At 42.1% G+C, this 21,515-nt stretch overlaps 1 protein-coding gene across 1 annotated transcript in view; it reads right to left on the reverse strand.

The window, feature by feature from the left end:
* Nucleotides 1–20,715: 20,715 nt before the first annotated feature.
* The window catches only part of CPVL (carboxypeptidase vitellogenic like), a 152,726-nt gene continuing 151,926 nt past the window's right edge, over nucleotides 20,716–21,515 (reverse strand). The window contains exon 13 of the mRNA XM_017527074.2: nucleotides 20,716–20,955. Within this exon, the coding sequence (XP_017382563.1) occupies nucleotides 20,845–20,955 (111 nt within the window). The 3' untranslated portion in view covers nucleotides 20,716–20,844. The remainder of the gene's footprint in view (nucleotides 20,956–21,515) is intronic.

Genomic DNA, 21,515 nt, shown 5'->3' on the forward strand with positions numbered 1-21,515 from the left:
AGGCGTTAGCCACCGCACCTGGCCCCCAGTACTTTTTAAAATCTATCCCTTGAGGTATTTCTTTTTTGTTGCCTGGATAAAACTCAAGCACCCCACAGTTTCTTCTGGCCCCTCCAGGATGCAGGGAGATAAAGTGGTAAGAAGGACAGAACAGGTCTTTCTTGATTGGTATTATTGTGGTCATGTTTCTCCAGAGTTGGCAGATGATTCAAGCCAACTGTCTTGTGGAGGGTTAAGAGACCCCACTTTGAGAGGAGACCTCTTCATTAACATAGACTTCTTTATGTTAATGGATGATGGGTTCCTGGAGGGGCAGAACCAGGTGGCAGCTCTTATCATCCAAGAGCAAGGTAGGCACAGTTGCCATAATGGTCAGAGAGTCTGGAGCAGCAAGTGGAACATCACAGCACACAGAGACCTTTGCTATTGGCTCACTGTTTGTGGTGGCCCTAGAACCAAACTAGATGGACAGTCTCCTAAGAATTATCTGATTTATGTAATCAGGAAATCTCTAGGTCTAGTCAATAGAAATCTGAGTTGTTCAATGGAGAGTCATTGCCTCTCATCTACGTTCCAGACCTGAGTCAGTTCTAAAACACAGAAATCCTTAGATCGCTGATTTTCAAACCATGGCCAAAATGTTGCAGTGACAGCATCACCTGGGACTTTAGTAGAAATGCACATTTTCAGTCCCTGCCCAAACCCACTGACACAAGAGCAATCAGGAGGCGGGTCCCAGCAATCTTCACTTCAGCTGATTCTGATGCATGCTAAGGCTTGAGAACTCTAAAGTTTAGATGAAAGAAAGACTTGGGAAGATTAAGGAAGGACTCTGTAACATTGGTAAAAGTATCTAGCATAAACCTTCCTTTAAGTCTTCCCCAAAAGACATGCAACCATTCACTAGGGTAACTTTGCACTGGGGAATATCCAGGCTTTTGGTAGATTTGCGGACCTTGGTTCTGAGTCTATGCTGACCTCTAGAGACCCAAAATGCCTCTGGCCCATTGGAGGAGGGTATCACTTATGGTAATCAAGTAGTAAATGAAATTTGGACCTGTGGCTGCTTTGGTGGATTCCAATGGGTCTCTTTACCCATTGGTTATTTTCCCATTCTTGGACGGAGTTGTCATCTCAGAAACAAAAAGAGCCCACTTCCATATGGAGTCTATATGTTGAGTATTGTTATGGTAGGCAGGGCCAAGTGAAAGCTTCTTGGGACTTCCCCTTCCTATGGAAGAGTGAACTGAAAGCAAAACCTTATCCCTGGGGAAATTGCAGAGATTAGTACTTCTATCTAACACTTGAACAGTACAGAAGTTGTTCTGCTGTGTCCTCATTTAACTCCTCTGTCTGGCACGTACAGAAGGAAGATGGTTATTGGAGAAGGACTGTGAGTTCGTACATTAACCAATTACTAGACCAGATTTAGTCTCTTTTATTGGATGACACAACAGAGCTCTTGGCACTTAGTATGCAGCTATAGATCTGGTGGATGCTTTTCCCCCCAATACCAAATTAGCAAAGATCACCAGAAGCAGCTTGCTCTCAACCAGCTGGAGGATTGGCAAAATACCTCCCTACCTTACCTCAGGCCTGTATTGCCTCTCCTGCTCTGACAAGAACTAGTCTGCAGGGGCCTGGACCATCTTGGTATCCTGCGGAACATTCTGCTGATGTGTAATTGACATGGTGAGCAACAAGGAGCAAATATCATAAATGCCTTAATAAGACAAATGTATGCCAGAGGGTGGGAGATGATCCCCAAGAAAAATCAAGGCCTGTTGCTTTGGTGAAGGTTCTAGGGGTCCAGTGGTCTGGAGAATATTGGCATTTCCTCTCCAAAGTGAAAGATAAATTGTACTTTGTACCACCTACCATGAAGAAAGAGCTATAGTATTCTGTGGGTCTTTTCATTTTTCAGGCAACACACACCCTTTTAGAGTCTATTGTTCAGAGCAATGCTTTGAGTTACCCACTAAGCTGCAGGTTTCGTAGAGGGACCAGTGCAAAAGGGGGTTCAAGAGAGAGCAGGGTTTCTCAGTCTTGGCACTACTGACATTTGAAGGACAGGCAATTCTTTGCTGTGGGGCTGTCCTGTGCATTGCAGGGTGTTTAGTAGCGTCCCTGGCCTCCACCTACCAGATGTTAGTAGCATCACCCCCCATAGTTTTGACAACCGAAAATGTCTACAGACCTGGCCAATTTTCTGGGGTGCAAAATCACCCCCATTTGAGAACCATTGGGCTACAGCATGTCTACTTAAGCCTCAAGGTGACTACAGTGCTGGCTGACAACTGGACTGCAGCCTCTTGAGAGACCCTTAGCCAGATTCTCCCAGCGGAGCTGTTCCCAGATTCCCGACCCTCAGAAAGAATGTGAGATGATAAATACACGTTGTGAAGTTTTGGGTTAACTTATTACTTAGGAGACTCAATCAATCTTCCGAGCCATAAGGTTAGGCATGCATGACAGAAATCTATTGGGTGTAAGTAATAAAATAGCACGTACCAGGTTTGGTTTGAGCAGGTCCTTAAGGCACAAGGAAGTTTCAAGAGCAAGTGGCTGTGACTCCCATAGCATCTACTCTTGCTGCCATTTTAATTTGTCCCCAGTCCCCATCTGTGGCCTCTTAGGATTGACCGTTGACAGAGGAAGGAAACATTTGGGCCTGGTTTGCAGATAATCCCTTGCAGTTTGGAGGCACCAGGGAGATGTGGATTGCTGAAGCCTTGCAGCCCAAATCACGAATGTGACAAAAGGAGTTCTCAGGACCAAACACTGAGCACATTGTCTGGAGGGACAGATGGCCAAAAGTAGAGATATATACCAATTTATGGGTCATTAATGGTTTGATTAGCATATTGGTGACAAGGAAAAAGGTTTGCAGATGGACCTCTCCATATGGGCACTATCCCATGTGAATTCTCATTAGAGGACATCCACTGATGAGGCCCTCGACAGTCTGCTGACAGGATGGCCTGTTCTGTGGATGTCAGTCAGCCCATTCCTGGCAACCCTGAGGCTTAATAGGCTCATGAAGAGCATGACCACTGTGGCAGGGAGAGAAGCCAGGCATGGGTTCAACAATGAGAACTTCCCCTCACCAAACTGGTCTGGCCCCTGTCACAGATAAATGACTAGCTTGCTGACGGGCTCTACCATCTCTGAGCCTCTGATGTGGAGTTATTCCCCAGGGAGACCAGCCAGCCATCAGGTAGCAAGGTTATTGCATAGAACTTTTATTATGAAGGACATAATTTTTTCCTCTGGAATAGACACTTTCTTTTTCTTTCTTTCCTCTCTCCCTCCCTCCCTTTCTCTCTTTCCTTCTCTCTCTTTCCTCCATCCCTCGCTCCCTCCCTTTCTCTTTCTCTGTCTTTCCTCTGTCCCTCCCTCCCTTTCTCTCTTTCTTTCATTTCTTTTTTTTCTTTCTTTCTTTCTCTCTTTTTCTTTCTAAATACAGACAGGGTCTCACTCTGCCACCCAGGCTGGGGTGCAGTGGTACTATCACAGCTCACTGTAACCTTGAACTCCTGGGCTCAAGTGATCCCCCTGCCTCAGCCTCCCAAGTAGCTAGGACTACGGGCACTCACCACCATACCCAGCTCTTTTTTAAAAAAAATTTGTAGACACAGGGTCTCGCTCTGTTGCCCAAGCTGGGACACTATTTCTAAATACGCTGTGCATTCACTGCCTGCAATGGGTTTATCAGAACCACCATCTGTGAACTTAACACAAAACCTTATTCAATAGCATGATTATGACCAAAGAAGTTCTTTGCTTGTGACCAAAGAACTCATTTTACAGCAAAAGAAATATAGCATTGGTATCATGCCCATGGGACTTATTGGATTACCATGTACTCTATCACCCAAAAGTAGTTATCATTATAAAAGTTAGAAATAGATAACTGAAGTCTCAAAAATGGTGCCATCTGGAAGATAACTGCCTGTAGTCTAGGTGGCTTTCTTACTGCGTGTGGATCATGCCTTGAATCAGCAACGAATGAGTGGTGCTGTGTCTCTCAGTCAGGATACACAGACCTGGGAGTCAAGGCGTGAAAACGGGAGTGGCTCCTCTCACCATCACATCCTGAATAACACTCACAGAATCTTTGCCCTCTGTCTACAAAACATGTATCAGCTGGTTTAAAGGTCTTGATTCCAAGGAGAGAGTGCTTCCTCCGGGGACGCAATAACGTTCCACTGAACTGCAATTTGATACTTCTGTCTGCCCATTTCAAGTTTCTTCTGCCACCGAATGGACAGATAAAGAAGAGAGTTACTTTTGTGTCTGGGATGACTGATCAGAACCCAGAATTGGGTTGCCGTGACACACACTGGTGGCGGGCAGGACTACGTCTGAAGCCCAGGAAATTCTCCTGGGTGCCCCTTAGCACTTTCATATCCAGGAGTAAAAGTTACTGGAATAATAATGCAACCTGCAGGACAACTAAAGACTTAGACCCTTAAGAAATGAAGGTTTAAATAATCTTGCCAAGAAAAGAATCCCAGACAACTAACTTCAGGCGCTGGCTGAAAGTAAAAGGAAGATGGAATGGACATTGGAAGAAGCTCATTCTCAATTATTATTTAACTATTATCATCAACTAACTAGTTTTATTACCAGTCACCAAAACAAAACCTGTGGCAGCTACACACATTTTCTTCTTTGTTTACTGTGCATAACACTGAGTGTTGGTGGTTAATTTTACAATTTAGCCTTTAGGTTGGAGAATATCCATTATAAAAGGTGCAATGGTGATTGAAAGGGGAGAAAACTTAACATCACCCTGGGATGAACACAGTGGCTGAGGCCACCATCTTACAGTGGTTTTACTCTGTATTCTCTGTTTTGGGGAGAGAATGAAGTTGTATTCATCTGTGGGAGGAATCTTGTTGCATTCTGTGAGAAAGAAGTGTGATGCTGCCGTTGGGTGCGTCCAGTTGAATGTGTGGATGCTGAGTAGCAAATGGGTGGACGTGCCAGATTGTGTCTCTTAAGTCCAAGTCCACCCATCTCGATAATCCTCCATCCCCTTTCCCAGACTCACGTCATCGAGCTGGCTTCATGGGAGGCGCTGGTGGTAGGCTCCAGTGTGGGAGGAGGAGATTAGCCACTTTTCCTGCTGCTGGCAATGGCAGCAGCAGGGACATGCAGCTGGCCTGGACTGCCTGTGCTCTGGTTCCAGCAGCCCGAGGATGGTTTCCACAACATCGACAGTAAGTATCCCCGGCAGGATTGAGCCAAGGGGTGGTGGCAGCTTCCCAGCCTTTGGGTAAGAGCCCCTTCTTTTTTTGCTCCTTAGTCCTTCCAGCAGTTATTAACCAATTGCCTGCGTTCCATCTTGCTCCACTTGAGATGTATAGAGTGGTTTCCACTTCTGTGTTTGAGCACTGAATGATACATAGTTCCTTCCATATCAGTTCACAGCAAGTTTCCTCATTCTCCAGTTACGAAAAAAAAAAAAAAAAAAAGGAAGTCATCCTATTTATATAAGACAACCCAATAATGGATATTTAGGCTGCTCTCAATCTGATCTTTTAATCAGTAAGAGTCGTAAGTACATTTCCATTTCAGGAAAGTATTTTCAAGGCATATATTTGGAAATTTTTGAGTCTTGCCCCACTTGGAATTATACAGGCCAGAGCTCTTATGCAGGAATCTAAATGGCCGAAATAGGATAAAACTAGACTCTGGAATCCAGAGAGCATCCAACTGTAGCTGGTTATTTATTGCTTAATAAGTATTTTGAAGTATTGTTCTGGTATGTCCTAGCCTGATCTCTTCCAAATGAATTTCAAGTACCCAGAGGCTTGATGTTTTTGTCATCTTTTGAATATGTAAATGTGTCGTGTTGGGAGTGGGGTTGGTAGTACTGACCTCCTCTGCGATTCATGTCACCTGAATGTGGCATGAATCTGGCAGTCTAGGAAGAGCCCTACATAGGTCTGAGATTTTCTCTTGAGGAAGGAGCTAATGACACAGCCAGCACGTCCACATTGGATAGCAGCTCAAATAGAGGTCCAGTTTGTTTTATTATTGGGCTTATTTCAAATTCCTTTCATAGGACAGTGAGCTTTAGAAATGCTTTTTTCTTAATTATGAAATATTTTAATTGACTTGTGGGCAGTGCCTCGGGGTTGGAGGGCTGCCTGGACCAGTTCAATGCCCACAGCCCCGTGAGGCTGCCTCAGGACACTCAGCCTTCTGACACTCTTTTTCCACTGACCACAGAATAAAGGCCTCTTCAGCCTCCAACCCTCAACTCTGTTTCTTGATTTTATCTTCTCAAATTAATGAAGCGCACTTTGCTATCTTCTCAACTTTTAGGTATTCAGATGATCCTGTCATTCCGTTTCTAGCTCTTCGACTTGTTGAATGTTCTAAAATGGGAAAGGCTGGGTCCTGTTTACAGCTGCCTTGCCAACTCCCAATCAGCCTTTTCCTGAGGAAGATTTTTCTTTAGCCAGTCTACACTTTCATAGCAACTTAGAGTGTGACAGGAATCCTCAAACATTCACAAGCGACTTGGCCGGTAGAGACACAGAGTTGCATTCCTCGCGTGAATATCTAGCCTTGTTCCTTGAGAGTTCAACTTTAACATAATCCTTTTAAAACACAAATCCCTGGCAAATCCAAACTGCTTTGGTACAAAAGTTCTAGAGATTAAAACCAAAGCTGCTTTTGGTGGTAATACTGTTATACTGTCAATCCCATTGTCAGCCAAATTAACAGAATACATTTCTAATAACCCACCTAATGCTGGTAAGCAATCAATAGCCAAATCCAGTTAACTCTCAGAGGCTTAAATGCTGTTGAGTCACATCTCCTGTTCATGGGGCTGAATCCTAGAAGATGTGCAAGGGTTGTTTTCCCAAATACTCAGTGGAAAAAAAGAAGTCATGTAAAGGAAAAGGTTTTAGTACTTATATTTTATGTTAAATATACCTAACATTTATATTCACATGTAATATTTAACAAAAATAGTTTATACCGATCATTTACTACATGAAATCGCATTATCTAAAACAAATGGTAACTGATTTGCTCATTTTCTAGATAGCCACATTCACAGGTAAGTTCACAGCTGGATCAGATACACAATTAACAAAAACTGGTTTTTAAAACTATCAAAACAGGAAGAACATGGAAATTTCATCCCCAAATCCTCAATAGCACATTGGAGTTTTCTTAATGCAAATTGCTTTTCTTTTCACTGGAATTCCACATGCAAGTTGTGATGTACAAGAATGAACTATTAGAAGCTCCAGGTCTGACATGGCCGCAAAGCAGTTTTACCTCTTGCTGGTACATATTCCCTATGTTCAGGTTCACAGAAATCCCAGAAAACACATAGGCCTCCATCTGAATTTTGGACAAAGGATTCAGTTCCACCTCTTTCATCCTGGCCCAGTTTTACTGCTCGGAGTCTCACTGGCTTTCACTTTAGCTGTCAACAAATCTGGAGCAAGCTTTTCTCTCTGGGAAAAGATTACATATGGCAGTCTGGATTTTCCTTTATATGTTCATTATAAATGAGAGAGTCTTTTAAAAAGCCACTTAAGAATCACTGCACAGCTTCATGTGGGATTTGGCCAACAGTTGTTGGAGTTGTAAGCTATTAAATCATCTTTTGTTCTAACGGTGAAAAGCAGAGGTTGAAATTTTACATTTTCTCAACTCCACAACCACTAGCTTAAGTAGCTGAGTTATTAAGAATATAACAATATGGACTATTTTTCAGAAGTATACATTCACTTTTGATTTGTTTATTCAAAGATGAAGACAGCTGAGGAGATTTCATCTTAGCATATCTAATTTGAATTACATCTCTTCTGCCAGAATCCTTTTCTCAGGCATAATGTAGGGGACCATCAGTTTGTTATTGCTGGCATGTCTTAGCTTGTGACCAAGAGAGGAATATTCTAGTCCTGCCATAACACAAAATAGAATTTCTATTTGCAATGAAAGAAAGGGTTGACGTTGTAAATACCGTGTTGTGGTTTACTAGTTTAAATTATGCTAGATTTTGTAAAAATCTATTTTTAAGGATCTCATTGCCTCTAAAGAGTGAAACTAGGTCAAAATTTTCCTTAACTTAAAGGTGGATAAACAATCCTGTTTCACATAAAATACCGTGAAATTGAAAAGATGACAAAACTCTCTATTTCCCATTAGAAAATAAGTCAGCTCATTCAACAGTACATACGAATGAACATTTATGAAGCGTCAGGTGCTCCGCTAGGAGCTGCGAAAACAAGGCAGAACAAAATAGACAAAAGTCCCTGTCCTCCTTGCTTTTCTTAAGTCTTTCTGGAATGAACTAAACATTAATGAATTGTTAATATGAAAAACAAACTGGTGTTCTTCATTAAATGGGTGTAGTTGCCAATGGAATAAAAATGATAAGGTAAAAATACTACACCAAGAATTTCTGTGACACCAAGACCTCTGAAGGTCTTTACTACTGTACCAATTGTAGTGAACACAACTTTTATATCCATTTGTCCTAGGAAAGTGTTCTCTGGATACCATCTCGCTAAAGAAAAAAAATCTTTTCTGAGTAAATTCAGAAACAGGGCTGTAAATGATTCTGGCAGGATGAGCATGGAAGGCAGAGGGTATTAACAACTGGAAAATGGTCTTGTTGCCAGAGGCTCCGTGTGATGGCATTAGAAGCCACATGATAGAATTAGACTTGAGGTTATGTGTGGGTCTGGTTAAGCTCAAAGCACCCATCAACTCACTATGAATTGATTATAAGACAGCCGTAGAGACAGCTGAATGCACTTTTTATTAGGGAGGGAAGTCTTACTTTGAAATCCAGCGTGTGGGAAGAGTGATAAGAAATCATATCTACATTCCTAGGCAACTACTAGTCCTACAATCCCACCCAACCATCACTCAGTTTCCATCTTCAGCCCTTCAGCAGAACCCTCTCATTTGGAAAAGTTCCAACCTAGAACATCCCTCTTGCTCCAGGGAAAGAGGAGAGAAGAACAGAAGAAGCAGGAGAAGAAGAGGGAGGGATAGAGGGAGGGAGGGAGGAAGTACTTCTGTCTTTGCAAGTGGTTTGGAAGTTCTGGGCGGTGCCAGCTGCGATGCAGCTGCTTTTGTCCTTGGACATCCTCCCACCTGGCCACCTGGGCACCATTCTCCGTCTGATGCTAATCATCTCCACCAAACTGTGGGTTGTTTCTTGGTGGTGATGATGATGGAGTTTGTTTTGTTTCCCTTATATTTCCCATTAATTTTGTCGTGGCTTAGGTTTGTTTTCCTTCTGGTAATACAAGTCTTGAATAAAGTCATGTGTTGCTCATGGCAAAAGCAAATCTAAAACAGCCAAAGACATCTTCAGTCCCTAAGAAAGCTGGTTCACCTGTAAAATTTGCATCTACTCCAAGAACATTTAACAGAGCCATCCCTTTTGGCTGTGAACTTGTCCCTTCCACTTCTCCTGGGCATAAGAGGACACGTCTGAACAGTTCCCACAGCTTCTCCAGAAAGAGCTATCCCCAAAGCAGATGGAAGGATAGGAGGCTGCATCAGAGAAGGGTGTAGACTTTCTGTCTGATTTCTATTAAGTTCTGATTTTTAAAAAAAATCCCAGGCACATGTTTATTTTCAGAGTCAAAGAGTTAGAATCTTGGACACTGAAAATCAATACATTTTATGTATTCTAATTTATGCTGTACTCTTAGGTGATTTTACTTGGTTTGAGCTCTGTTTCATTGTTTTACAAAATGGTCTGGCTCCTTTAAGAAGCCACGAGTTGTAGACATTGAATTAAGCTGAGTCATTCATCCAGAGAGAGAATTAGGAACAGCTGGGGGCAGTGACTAGCAGTAAAAGCAGAGACCTGAGAGGAACAAAATGCCTCTCTAGGAAATGTTCCAACACGTCCACCCCGAACAGAGAGGGGAAAGTCTTACAGGCACCACCTTGCTAATGATGGCAAACCCCTGAGCACTGTGAAGCGAGGATGTTCCCTGGGCCAGAGACCAGACCCTGGCACTCTGAAGCCAGGGGTCAGAAGGGGCAGTGTGGGCCAGCACATCACCACAGGGTCTTCATCTTCAGAGGGTTTGGTGGCCCTCGGATCTCCCTTTCTATAAAATTCAGGGCCACTGAGCAGCCTCTGTGACCCTTGAAAGTGTCAGTTGCCTCATGACAACTTTGCCCAAGTTGTTGGAGCCAGTTAGAGAGAAACTGGATTTCAACAAGACAAAGGATGATACTAAAAGTTGCAATATTATTAAGACAGCAGGACGTGGTATTGTCTCCAGTATGGAAAAAACAGAATCTGCAAATAATAAAAGCCTAGACGAATACTAACACTGTGGTTATATCTGGGCTATGGGCGTTTTGGCCATTTTTGTGCTCTCTATATTTATTTACATTTTTATGTCTTGTATCTTACTTTTCAGTGTGGCATAAATATCCACATTTGGCCCATCTCTTTTTCAATCAGTATTTCCTGAGCACATACTGTGTGTCTGGCACTCTGCTGGGGAAGCAAAGGAAGCAAGTAGACAGGTTTTACCTTGAGCGCCAACTTCCATGTCACTGACATCACCACGTTCTCCTTGGGGTGGTGGAGCTTCTCTTCTCAGGGCCTGGGCCCGTTGCTGGTCCTCAGCGCTGGTCGTGGACTCTGCCCAGTATAAGCGAGATCCATGGCTGCCCCTCCCTCTGGCCTTGCTCAGACATCGGCTGTCAGGAAGGCCTTTCCTGGCCCCTCTGTGGATCACACTCTCACCTGCCATCAGGCTTTATTCTCCTTACCTTGCTGAGATTTTCATCATAGCACTTAGCAATATGTCTTTCTGTATGCATGTAGGTATGCTGTTGAACACTGACCTCCACGGAAATGCAATCTTTGAGGAAGGGTCTTCAGTCCTGCTCATTGCTGGATCTCTACCACGCAATAAATCTTATTGAAGTCAGGTGCTCTTCTGCAAGAGGAAACGCTGTGCTATGTGTACTTGAATATATAGATAATGAATCTGGATCACAAATTCAGGTGATAAGAAATGTGAATTTTTCTATAATGATATTTTAAAATTATGAGTTCCCACTCTGCTGGCACAGTGGGAAATTTCAATTATTCCTCCCCTCACCCACACCAAGGTTGTGTCAGGTTCCAAGAGTCTTATGTGATGACAAGGGCTTTGGGAAGGATCCTTTGTCAATCAAGCCATCACATTGGGCCCGTCTCCAAGGTCCCTTCACACCTGGTGGCCTTCCTCTGCTTCTGAGCAAGGCTGAAAACCTCAGTACCTGCTGCTGCCCCTCCCAGCTCCTCCACCTGGAGGCTCTTCCTCCCCTGGCTCTGGCCCAGACCTGGCCCCTGCCAAGAAGAACCCACTGAACCTGCTCCTTGCATCATCTGGTGGAATTACCTTTTAGTCTGACAATTCTTGCGTGTTTTTCCAAGCCATTCTGTTTCCTCAAACACAATCCTCCCTTTGGGCTCTGGCTTTTTAGAAACAAAAGCCAGAAATGCTCCCAGAGTCCTTCTGCATCTCATCCTGCTGTTCACCTCCCTAAAGCAAGGACACAGGGTCAGCTGTACCTGCTCAAAAGGGGAAAAATGAAGGAAAATGTCAGGAACTCTGACTAAAGGCAGAAATATGCGTTCCTGGAGTGAGACAGAGAATCCACAGAAGAACGTGATTATAAGCAGGGGGTGGGTAAAGGGAACGAGGAAGGAGGGAGGCTTACTGGCTCTCTTATGCTTTTGAGTTGAGTCTTGAAGGCTGGGCAGGATTTCATTTGACAGACAGAGCATGCTGAACAGAAAGAAAATAGAGGTGGTGTTTGCATGAAGGTAAGTAATCCCCCTCATCTGACTGGACACATTTGAACAGTGAGAAACTAAAAAAAGCAGGCTAGAGTCAGTGTGTGGCAGGCCTTCACAGCCAGGGTGTTTTGACATCAACTTAATACTTGACAGCCATTGAGTCAGAGAGTGAGTTGATTAGACTGGTGCATTAGAAAATGAAATAGCAACGCTGTCTAGGATGGATTAACGGTGGGGACTGGTGAAAGACTAGAGCAGGGGGACCTTCAGTAGGTTGTGCAATCATCTAGAAACTGGAAGAAAAAGGAGGCGCGAGCTACAAAAGATACTGCTGAAGTCGAATAAACAGGCTTTGGCCACTGGGTGAATGTAAAAGGAGGACAAGAGAAAGCTATTGATGGCAAGAATGTGGATGTTCTCGCAGGCCAGGGAAAACGAAGGGAAGCTGTTGGTTTGGGGTGGATGAGCAGGCTGGTCACGTTGAAGCTGAGTTTCCATTAGGACAGCTGGAGCCGTGGGCAGGGAGCTCAGAAGAGAGGGCGGGACTTTCCCTGTGATAGGAAGAGAACATGGGTCATGATGCTGTGGCAGTATGTGGTGGTGAAAAAGAAAAATTGAGGGATATGGTGTTGGGTTGCTTTGATTTCTGAGTAAGGTAGGAGACAAGACCATTCGCTGAGAGTCAGTAAGGGAAGCCACACTGTGTCATCTTGGAGTTTGAGAGTGGACATGGTTTGAAACAGCTGCACCAGTGAACAAAAAGGGTGTCCATTACTGAGGAACAAGAGTAGACCTGTGCAGCCTCAAGTGCTCTCCCCCATAAATACAGAATCCTTTTATGGCGGCTTTATGAAATCTGTCCAGGCAAATGCGAGAAGAAATAGGCTTTAAATCGCATATCTTGGGGCATATATTGTTTTACACTGTCTGATTTTTAGTAGTTCTCTTTGTTATGCCATTTATTAGCAATTTGTTTTAGAAATTTATCAAGATGCTAGAATCCCTCAGCATGGTACACATGGAAACGCAGCAACTCTCCCTTGCCAGCTCCCATGGTACATTTCCCGGTGTCAAACGTCAGTCCCCAGAGATGCTTGTCATCACCTGCTCTCTACTCCAAATGCCAAGTTGTTCTCTTCACTTGGTGGCTTTGGGCAGAGAGGGAGATAGATCATCACAAAGACCAGCAGCACCTTGGGCTTCAAAGGTGGGGGTTGCACCTGCACCTGGGGCTGGGGAGAAAGGCGCAAGCCTAAAGTTCATCTCACTTTCTGGGGTGGTAGCAAACGTTGCCGCTAGTGGTTCAAGAACTCATCCCATTTTACCTTCTTTTGGTCTTTTCCAAGGCTTCCCACAACTTCCTTGTCTCTCTGTATTCTCGTCTCTGTTTTCATTTTATGGTACCTGCTGTTGAGAATCTGAGGATTTGTTTGGAGTGAAAAGTAGGGAAGAACAACACAAACCTCTCTGCATTCTTAGCCTTACCAGCATTTTCTTTACTAAAAGACAACTCCATGGGAGTTGTTGGCACTGGTAGTTTTAAACCACCTGGTTTCAGTTTATATAACTGCGTATGCCCTAATCACACAGGTTACTGAATTGTTTTTCTCTTCCTTTAATGATTCTATATTGAATATGTGACTATCAACTCTTTTTTTACCTTACTCCAACCCCAGAAGAGACAAACATTCCCCTGAACGGCAGGAAATGGAGGAAAATGTGGAACTTGAGCTGAGAATCGCATGTTTTCCCGACTGGTTCATCTTTCTCTTCTGTCCAGTGAGGGAAGAATGTGATCTAGAAGCAAAACCACATGGAGCTTGGTTTCCTTATGAGGACAAAAAAGAATTGCATTTCTCATTCCATAAGAAACTAGAACTTTTAAGGAACGGTTCTGAGTCACCAGCCTAACAAACAGTAACATTTTTGGGGGACAGAGGAGCTCATTTGAGGGAACCATGACTGATTAATTTGTTTTCCTCTGCCCCATACAGCCCTACCAAATAAGACATTCTAGTGGAATTTTACCCTGAACAAACTCACTCATTGGAGTAAACAAAATCCACCTTCCATCCAGTCCAAGATCAGCTTCCATTTTCCAGGCAACATCACTCCAAACATTTTTCTGACAGAATTTACCCTTTTTTTTTTTTTTTAACTTTGTTTATTTTTGCCCCAAAGCCTCCGGCATTCTCCTCCAGTGAGTCATAGTGTGGGGCCATTTCAAAATGTCCTCCTTAAAGAACACTTCTCTTCCCAGGGGAGATGGGAAATTGGTCAATGATGGCATGTTCTGGCATGCTACTATGCAGTGTACAAGGATTTTAGTAAGGAAATGCCATTTCACATGCCACCAAGGCCACTTGATGGATGGATTTTCAGGAAGACAGCCTTCTAGATCTTTCCTGACTCTACAGAGACAAGAAACTAAAAGCATGACCGTTAGGGGTTTCTTCCAATCAGTGTAATATGGGAATTGGTCCTTCTACTCCCCCACAACAGAAGTTTAGGCCACTTATTTGCAAATTCAGATTTTGCAACAAAATAATTAAATAATCATGGGTGGGAAGACAAAAATAAGAGAAGGCATCTCTTCCCCTGGAAGGTCTCCAGTCTCACCCCAACTCCTCACTTTGGAGGAATTAGTCACGGTCTCTGTCCTCTGCTCTCAAAGCAATTTGGGCCTTCATCTATTAAAGTAGGCAGCACCCCAGGAGGAGTTATTCATGCGGTGCTCACCAGCCTTCCCTTCATAAGCGTCTCTCCCCATTTAACGGATCTCAGCGGCAGAGGAGCTGGCTAGATTTGTCTCCATATCTTCGGCACGCAGAACAGGTCCTGTCTTCAAGAAGATGAACAGGGCACATCCTGGTGTAAGATGGAAGCTTGACTGAGCCAGGAGTCCAGGGCAATTTCTGTCCTTGGTGCTGCGTGTCTAGATTTTCCTATTCTTCTCACGCAAGATCCCCGCCCCCCGCCCCATACTCGCCGTTCTCTCAGGCACTTCATTTGCTCCCTTTGATTCATGTATGAAAATTTAAAGTATCATCAAACATGACTAGGTGTACAAGTGAATTCTGATTGTAAATATTCATTGGGAAATTAGGGAAATTACCAGTGTGTATTCCCACTGCATGTCAAAATGTAGAGACCGCCTTTAATCTTTTTATGGAAATTTGATATCTGCATATGGTGGATATTTTTTGGCTCTTGGCTGCCCAGCATCCAGGCTCCCTTTCTTCTGGTAACAATGCCCTGGGTTTTTTTGGTGGGGGTCAATTGTCTCTCCCCCATTGAGTGCAGTCCTGGTGACACTGAGTTCAAGACGGCCTGCCTTCCTTCTTCAGCCTGGGATGAGTTATCAGTGGCTGCCACTGGCTGTGGGTGTGGGATTGGTGAGAGGAAATTTTTACATTTGAATTTTTTGCAACAAACAGCTCTTTTCTTTTGCAATCTGAAAATTAAAGATTTAAGAAAAAGATTAACATTTGCCCCAAAGACCTGTCTAGACGCAATGCAGTTTCTGGTGAAATCTGTGTGAGCAGCAGTGGCAGCCCTGGCTTGCTGTCCTCACACACACAGCGCCCAGGGGAATGCAGACAGCACGCGTCATGCTCCTGAGGTTGCCAAAAATCCCTTTCAAATGATTGAGCAGATGTCTTTCCTTGGGGTTGAGCGGATATAAATCACAGTCTGCTTTTAATTCCTAGGCTCGGTGTCTTAGGGGCAACAAAATCAATCCCTTTCAGGTTGGTTTTCTAAATGCTTTTTTTAAATCTTCAGGATTTTAATAACAATAACCACTACAAATATGCAAGAAAAAGTAAACACATCTGTGCAGGTAGCTGTGCTTCTCCCCCGGGGAACACACTTCCTGGCCACTCCCAGTCACCTCTACAGTTGGCCCTGACCACCAGGGGGCAACCCCTCAGGGACCCAGCATGGAGAATGAAATGGTTTCTGAGTTTAGAGCCAGAGGCTTACATGGGACAAAATGGACACAGCCCAGGCCCATCTATCATTAGCACTAAGAGTCAGAGGCTGGTTATTCACAAGAAGAAACAAAGGGAACGCCAAACTTTCCTCAGGAAATAGGGTTTAAGTCAAGCAGCTGGCCACAAGATCTTAGCCCTTGGTTTCTGGTCTTAACTGTCATATTTTTGGTGGCATTAGAAAATATAACTTGGGAACTTCACATCAATCAATAATTAAATGAAAGCTCTTAGTCCTTTCCAGAGAATCACAATCCAAATTTACATTAGCCCCTCTTGGGTCTCCAGAGCGGATACTGCATCAAAAAGTTTCCAAGGATCTGGTTTACACCACTTTCCAAGTAAAGCCCGTTATTAATGACAACACAGACCCTAACACCTACCCACTGATAGGACAAGAAGAGCTGAGGGATCGGAAGCAGGGTGCCTTATCGGAAGAGGATGGGGATGAACAGAGACCCACTTTGATTCCTGTTGGGCTCTGCCATTAGCTGTGAAAACTCAAGGGTGTGTGTGTGTGTCTTTCCTTCCTTTTCTTTCATATAAAAGAATCATATATTGTTAGATGCCTTGCCTTTTTAAATAACATAACAAAATTGGAACAAAGTTTAAGGCTACTTTTAAATTTAGACTTTCTGTCATCTCAAACAGTGGTCTCCAAATCTTTTTGCTTTCAACTTTATCATTAAAAAAATTACTGAAGATACATATATAATATATATATTTTATATATTTATATATTGGCTTAAATTTAAAATTTCATAATGTAATTATTGTTAATACAGCAGTGGCATGATTATACTTTATAAAGGAAGAAATAATTATATGTTTATTATATAACATATAATTATTATATATATCTTCATAATTGTATTGATAATATATATTTTATAAATATATCATATATAAAATTATTACTTAATTTATAAAGTATAATCATGCCACTACTGTACTAACAATATTTACATTATGAAATTTTAATCAAAGTGGAAACTGCAAAAGGATAAAAATGAAATTTTTAAATAATTAAAAAAAATTTTTTTTTTTTTTCAGACAGAGTTTCACTCATGTTACCCAGGCTGGAGTGCAATGGCGCGATCTCGGCTCACTGCAACCTCAGCCTCCTGGGTTCAGGCAATTCTCCTGCCTCAGCCTCCTGAGTAGCTGGGATTACAGGCACGCACCACCATGCCCAGCTAATTTTTTGTATTTTTAGTAGAGGTGGGGTTTCACCATGTTGACCAGGATGGTCTCGATCTCTTGACCTCATGATCCACCCGCCTTGGCCTCCCAAAGTGCTGGTATTACAGGCTTGAGCCACCGCGCCTGGCTGTATTTGATTTTTAATGGTAAAAATGCTTTCTAAAATATTACTGTTAATATCTTCGATAGGACAATGTTTTGAATATGTCTTGTCATTTTCAAAAAGTCTTGGGTTACCCTTTTGTGATACAGCCATTCAATCGTCTGGCTATACAGTTCAATGCTTGGTTTCAAAGTCCGTCAGAGCTGAAAAAGACACTCAACATAGATATGTAGATCCAAAAGAAAAAAATGCCTCACCAGATGAGCTTTAGTAATTCCCAAATCTCATTTTTCAGTTTCACTATTACACAAAGACAATTGTTGAAATTTTCCTTGCTTTTAAGGTTTTTTTTTAGTTTTGTTTTTGTAATGTGCATATAGTAAGATGGGAACATTTCCAAACATCTGTTTTCAAAAGGCTTTTACCAGAGATTCACTTTCTTTTGAAAAGTTAACTTTCTCACAAATTAATTTTACTAAGTGAAAAGATCACTTCTACCTTGAAAAGGTGGATTGTGTGTTTACTTTTTTAAAAAATATCTGCTAGGTGACATACTAACAATCACCACTTACCATGATGGCACTTCTGCAGCACTTCTTTTTGTCAAAGAAAGGATCCATGACTCAGCCTCAGGTTCCACAACTCTTTTAAATGCACTACCATGAGACAAGCAGTGTGGTACAGAAGTCCCCCTTGACCACTGGCCATCAAATTGCAAAGTGTTATAATCGTCCTACTCTTTGAAGGCTTTGTTTTTATCAAACGAATTATACTGACAACATCCTATATGAATGTCAGTGCAATTATTGGCAATATGCTAGATGCAGGACCGTGAGAAGATGCTTCTGTGGACCTCTTCCATATGCCTTTCTGTCTTTGCAGATGTTGTCTGCTTACAGCAATTGCAGTCACATGAGACATCTGTCTCATGTCTGAACTGAGAGAGGGCATCGTGAGAATCCAGCATTAAATACTAGGAAAGCTGAACTGTGCTCTCATTTTGAAATGAAGCAAATATAGACAGACATCCTAGTATTTTCTCCTTGGACTGTAACGGATTGTCTTGAACATCTATGGAGGGCACGCACTGTACTTGGAGAGTCTCTACACCAAGGGCTCTCTACAATTAAATCCAAAAACTAGTTTTTCTTTAGTTTCCCTTTCTTCTTCTAAAGTAAACTACTTGCCAGATTCAATCTTCATGGAACTGTATCCTCAAATGAGTTGGTTAGGGCTGCTCCTGGAAGTCTGACGACTGTGCCCCCACCGCCAGGTCAGCACTCCCCACTGTCCTAGTACCTGGGTCAGGAAGATGATCAAAATGAAAACATCTACAATTTCCATTTATTGAGCTATTATCATGTGCTAGTCCCTATGCCAAGTGCTCTAGAAAGACAGTCGATTCTCTTTATCCACTGTAGCTATGTTCTATAATGTCTATGCAAACAGAATTAGCAAATTCCGAACCATTGCTTCTAAGAGAAATACAGGTTTAGATTCCTTCAGGCTTGTGTTCACAACATTCTTGTCAACTGATCAATACATAACCTTAAGTATATTTCTTAGTTACCTTTAAAATGTTGATTCATTAACATGGAACTCAGGGCCAACAGCACTTTAACTCGTGCCTGAACAACCAAAATACCTACTTCTTGTATTTTCTCTGTAGGTTGCTTCACAATCTTATTGCACACTAGACAGTAGTTCAGGACCATGCTTGAGGCCATTGTAAACAGCAAAATCAGCCACAAAAAAGTGCAAAAATGCCCAAAAATGTGGCACAAAACAGACAGTTAGAAAAGGACAACTGGGCTGGGCATGACGGCTCATGCCTGGATCCTCTGAGGTGGCAGGATCACCAGAGGTCAGGAGATCGAGACCAGCATGACCAATATGGCAAAACCCTGTCTCTACTAAAAATACAAAAATTAGCTGGCTTGGTGGTACACACCTGTAATCCCAGCTACTTGGGAGGCTGAGGCAGGAGAATCACTTGAACCCAGGAGGCAGAGGTTGTAGTGAGCTGAGATCATGCCACTGCACTCCAGCCTGGGTGACAGAGGGAGAAAAAAAAAAGCAATTGTTTCTAGTATGAAAGCTGAGACAAGAAGGCAGAGTGTCTCCTTCTTTGACCCTAGCAGGGAGCGTGTATGCTGGGCAACTGAAATTTTTTGCCACTCTGTACATGACCTCAAAAGAGCAAGTACTGATACTGGGATTGCAGTTTTTAGCAAGTAGACTCCATTTGCAAACATGGAATCCTTGAATAATGAGGATCAACTGGGTCATCTCGTAGTACCCTTGAAAATAGGTACTACTCCAGTGACATGTGAACCAGAAGGAACTTCAGAAGTCTCCTCTTCTGGCTACCTTCCTTGAGTTTTGGGGAGGCTGGTATGGTGAAGTGACTTCTCCAAAAACATCCAGCGCATGTGTGATCCATATGAGACTAAACCCAGGTCTCCCAGCCAGTCAGTGCCCTTTCCAGTTCATAGATATGGGACCAAATACAGCTAATTTAACTTGCAGAAGGGACTACATGAAAAACTTCTTGCATCCTACACTGCCCCAGTTTATTCTCTGCAATAATTAAAATCTGCTTTCGATGAAGAGTATTTGATTTAATGACTTCTAGTACACGGGCACAATGAACAATTAAAAAAGGAAAATCACAAACCTGGATGAAATCAGGCACAAAATGAGAAATTAAAAGAATAAACTCCATAAAATATTTGCCACAAGAACAGACTTTGATTTTTAAATTTAATTCTCCAGTGAGCCAATTCATAGATGGGTAATATGAGAAGGAAGCGAGGTGGAAAAAGCCAAATGTCTTGTAGAATTTCAAAGAGATGTGAGCACATGATACATAAATCAAAAAGATGTGCCAGGATGTGATATTTCATTTAGAAAATGGCTAATGTATGCATATTTATAAACTTATATATCGATGCCAGCTTATCGTAATTTTTTGATATTCTAGCAATTATACAAAATTAGGTTGTTCTTTATTTGGGGAAAAGAAGTAGAGAATCTGAAGCCCAAATTAAAATGGCTCTTGTAACTAAAGTAGCCTGCAGGCTCTTTGAGAAGTGTGTACACCTCAAATGAACCAACAAACTCAAAAAAGGAAAAAGAAAATGAAAAGGCAAAGATTAAGTTTGTTCTCTGCATAAGATCCTCTGCTTATCAATAATTGCTTCATCATTACTTTTATGTATAAGATTTCTATTTCAAAGAATTCTTTTAAGACTTGATACATTTGAGAAGCTTTTCCCCAAAATGATTATAACTTCATCCATTTATCTGGGATGATAATTGAGCTATTCTTATCCAATAATATTTGCCAAACATCTTCATATGCATGGCATGACAAAATTCTGTTATTGACAGAAAAAGATGTTGTTACAGCTTGTTAAAACTGCACTTTTCACTTGCTCTTGGAAGAAATTAAAAATTCCTATTCAAGACCCCAAAATTTCATTTATGCATCTCTGTCTGTGTCACATCATCCATTCCTTTCGTCCTTTAAGTTAAATCATGTAATTCTTACTCATACTTATGTTAATTTTATAATAAATCATCTCCCCCCAAAAACAAAAGCTGACTTGTTTCAAGGATAATTTTTATTGCTGCAGATATGAAAAGGTAATTTTCTTATTTCTATGACATTTTCTGATTTAACAATTTTCTTTTCAGCAATTAAAACCTCTGATGTTTTCTTTTGGGAAGGTAGTTTATCCATCATAAGGATCCCATCCTCTTCCATAAATGAATCGATTAATCATGTCAAAAGCTCTCAGAGGCTGGTCATAGGGTAAAAGGTGTCCTCCACCTCGAACAATTACCTTAAAAAGTAAAAGAAAATAAATTTAGAGAAAGGGATATTCTAAATACATGAAAAGTTTTCATTCAGAGTAAACTCTATTTAAAGCTTACATGAAACACAGAATGTACTCTCCCAATGCATGTCTTTGGACAGGCTGCCTATCTGGCTATTGATGGCTTTAATAATGGGCACATCAAGGTAGAAAAGTTTCAAAACATTTAATTTTACACAAAGTTGTGTTCATTTCTCATGAGTATAAAAATCGAAAATTACTCCTTGTCTTTTTCCTATTGAGAGTGATCTGCCTGCTCCCCTCAGTTAGGAGTGCTGGACTTCAAGTATTACCTGGTGAGGCCCACCTCCAGCCCACAACCTCTGGGGTACATCAGGTCTGCCTACAACAGGGTGGATTGTCTATTAAATTCCACCCTTCAGTTAGCCAGCCCGATTGGCCCTCACAGTGAGCCATACCTTCCATCTTGGCCTTTATCAGTAATAAAGGGGAAATTTTGCTTCTTAAAAAATTAAAAAAGCAAAAACATCCTTGACTGAGGTGGGAGGAGGATCTGAGCCCAGGAG

This window comes from Cebus imitator, unplaced genomic scaffold (assembly GCF_001604975.1).
Source record: "Cebus imitator isolate Cc_AM_T3 unplaced genomic scaffold, Cebus_imitator-1.0 Scaffold45, whole genome shotgun sequence".
Classification (NCBI taxonomy): Eukaryota; Metazoa; Chordata; class Mammalia; order Primates; family Cebidae; genus Cebus; species Cebus imitator.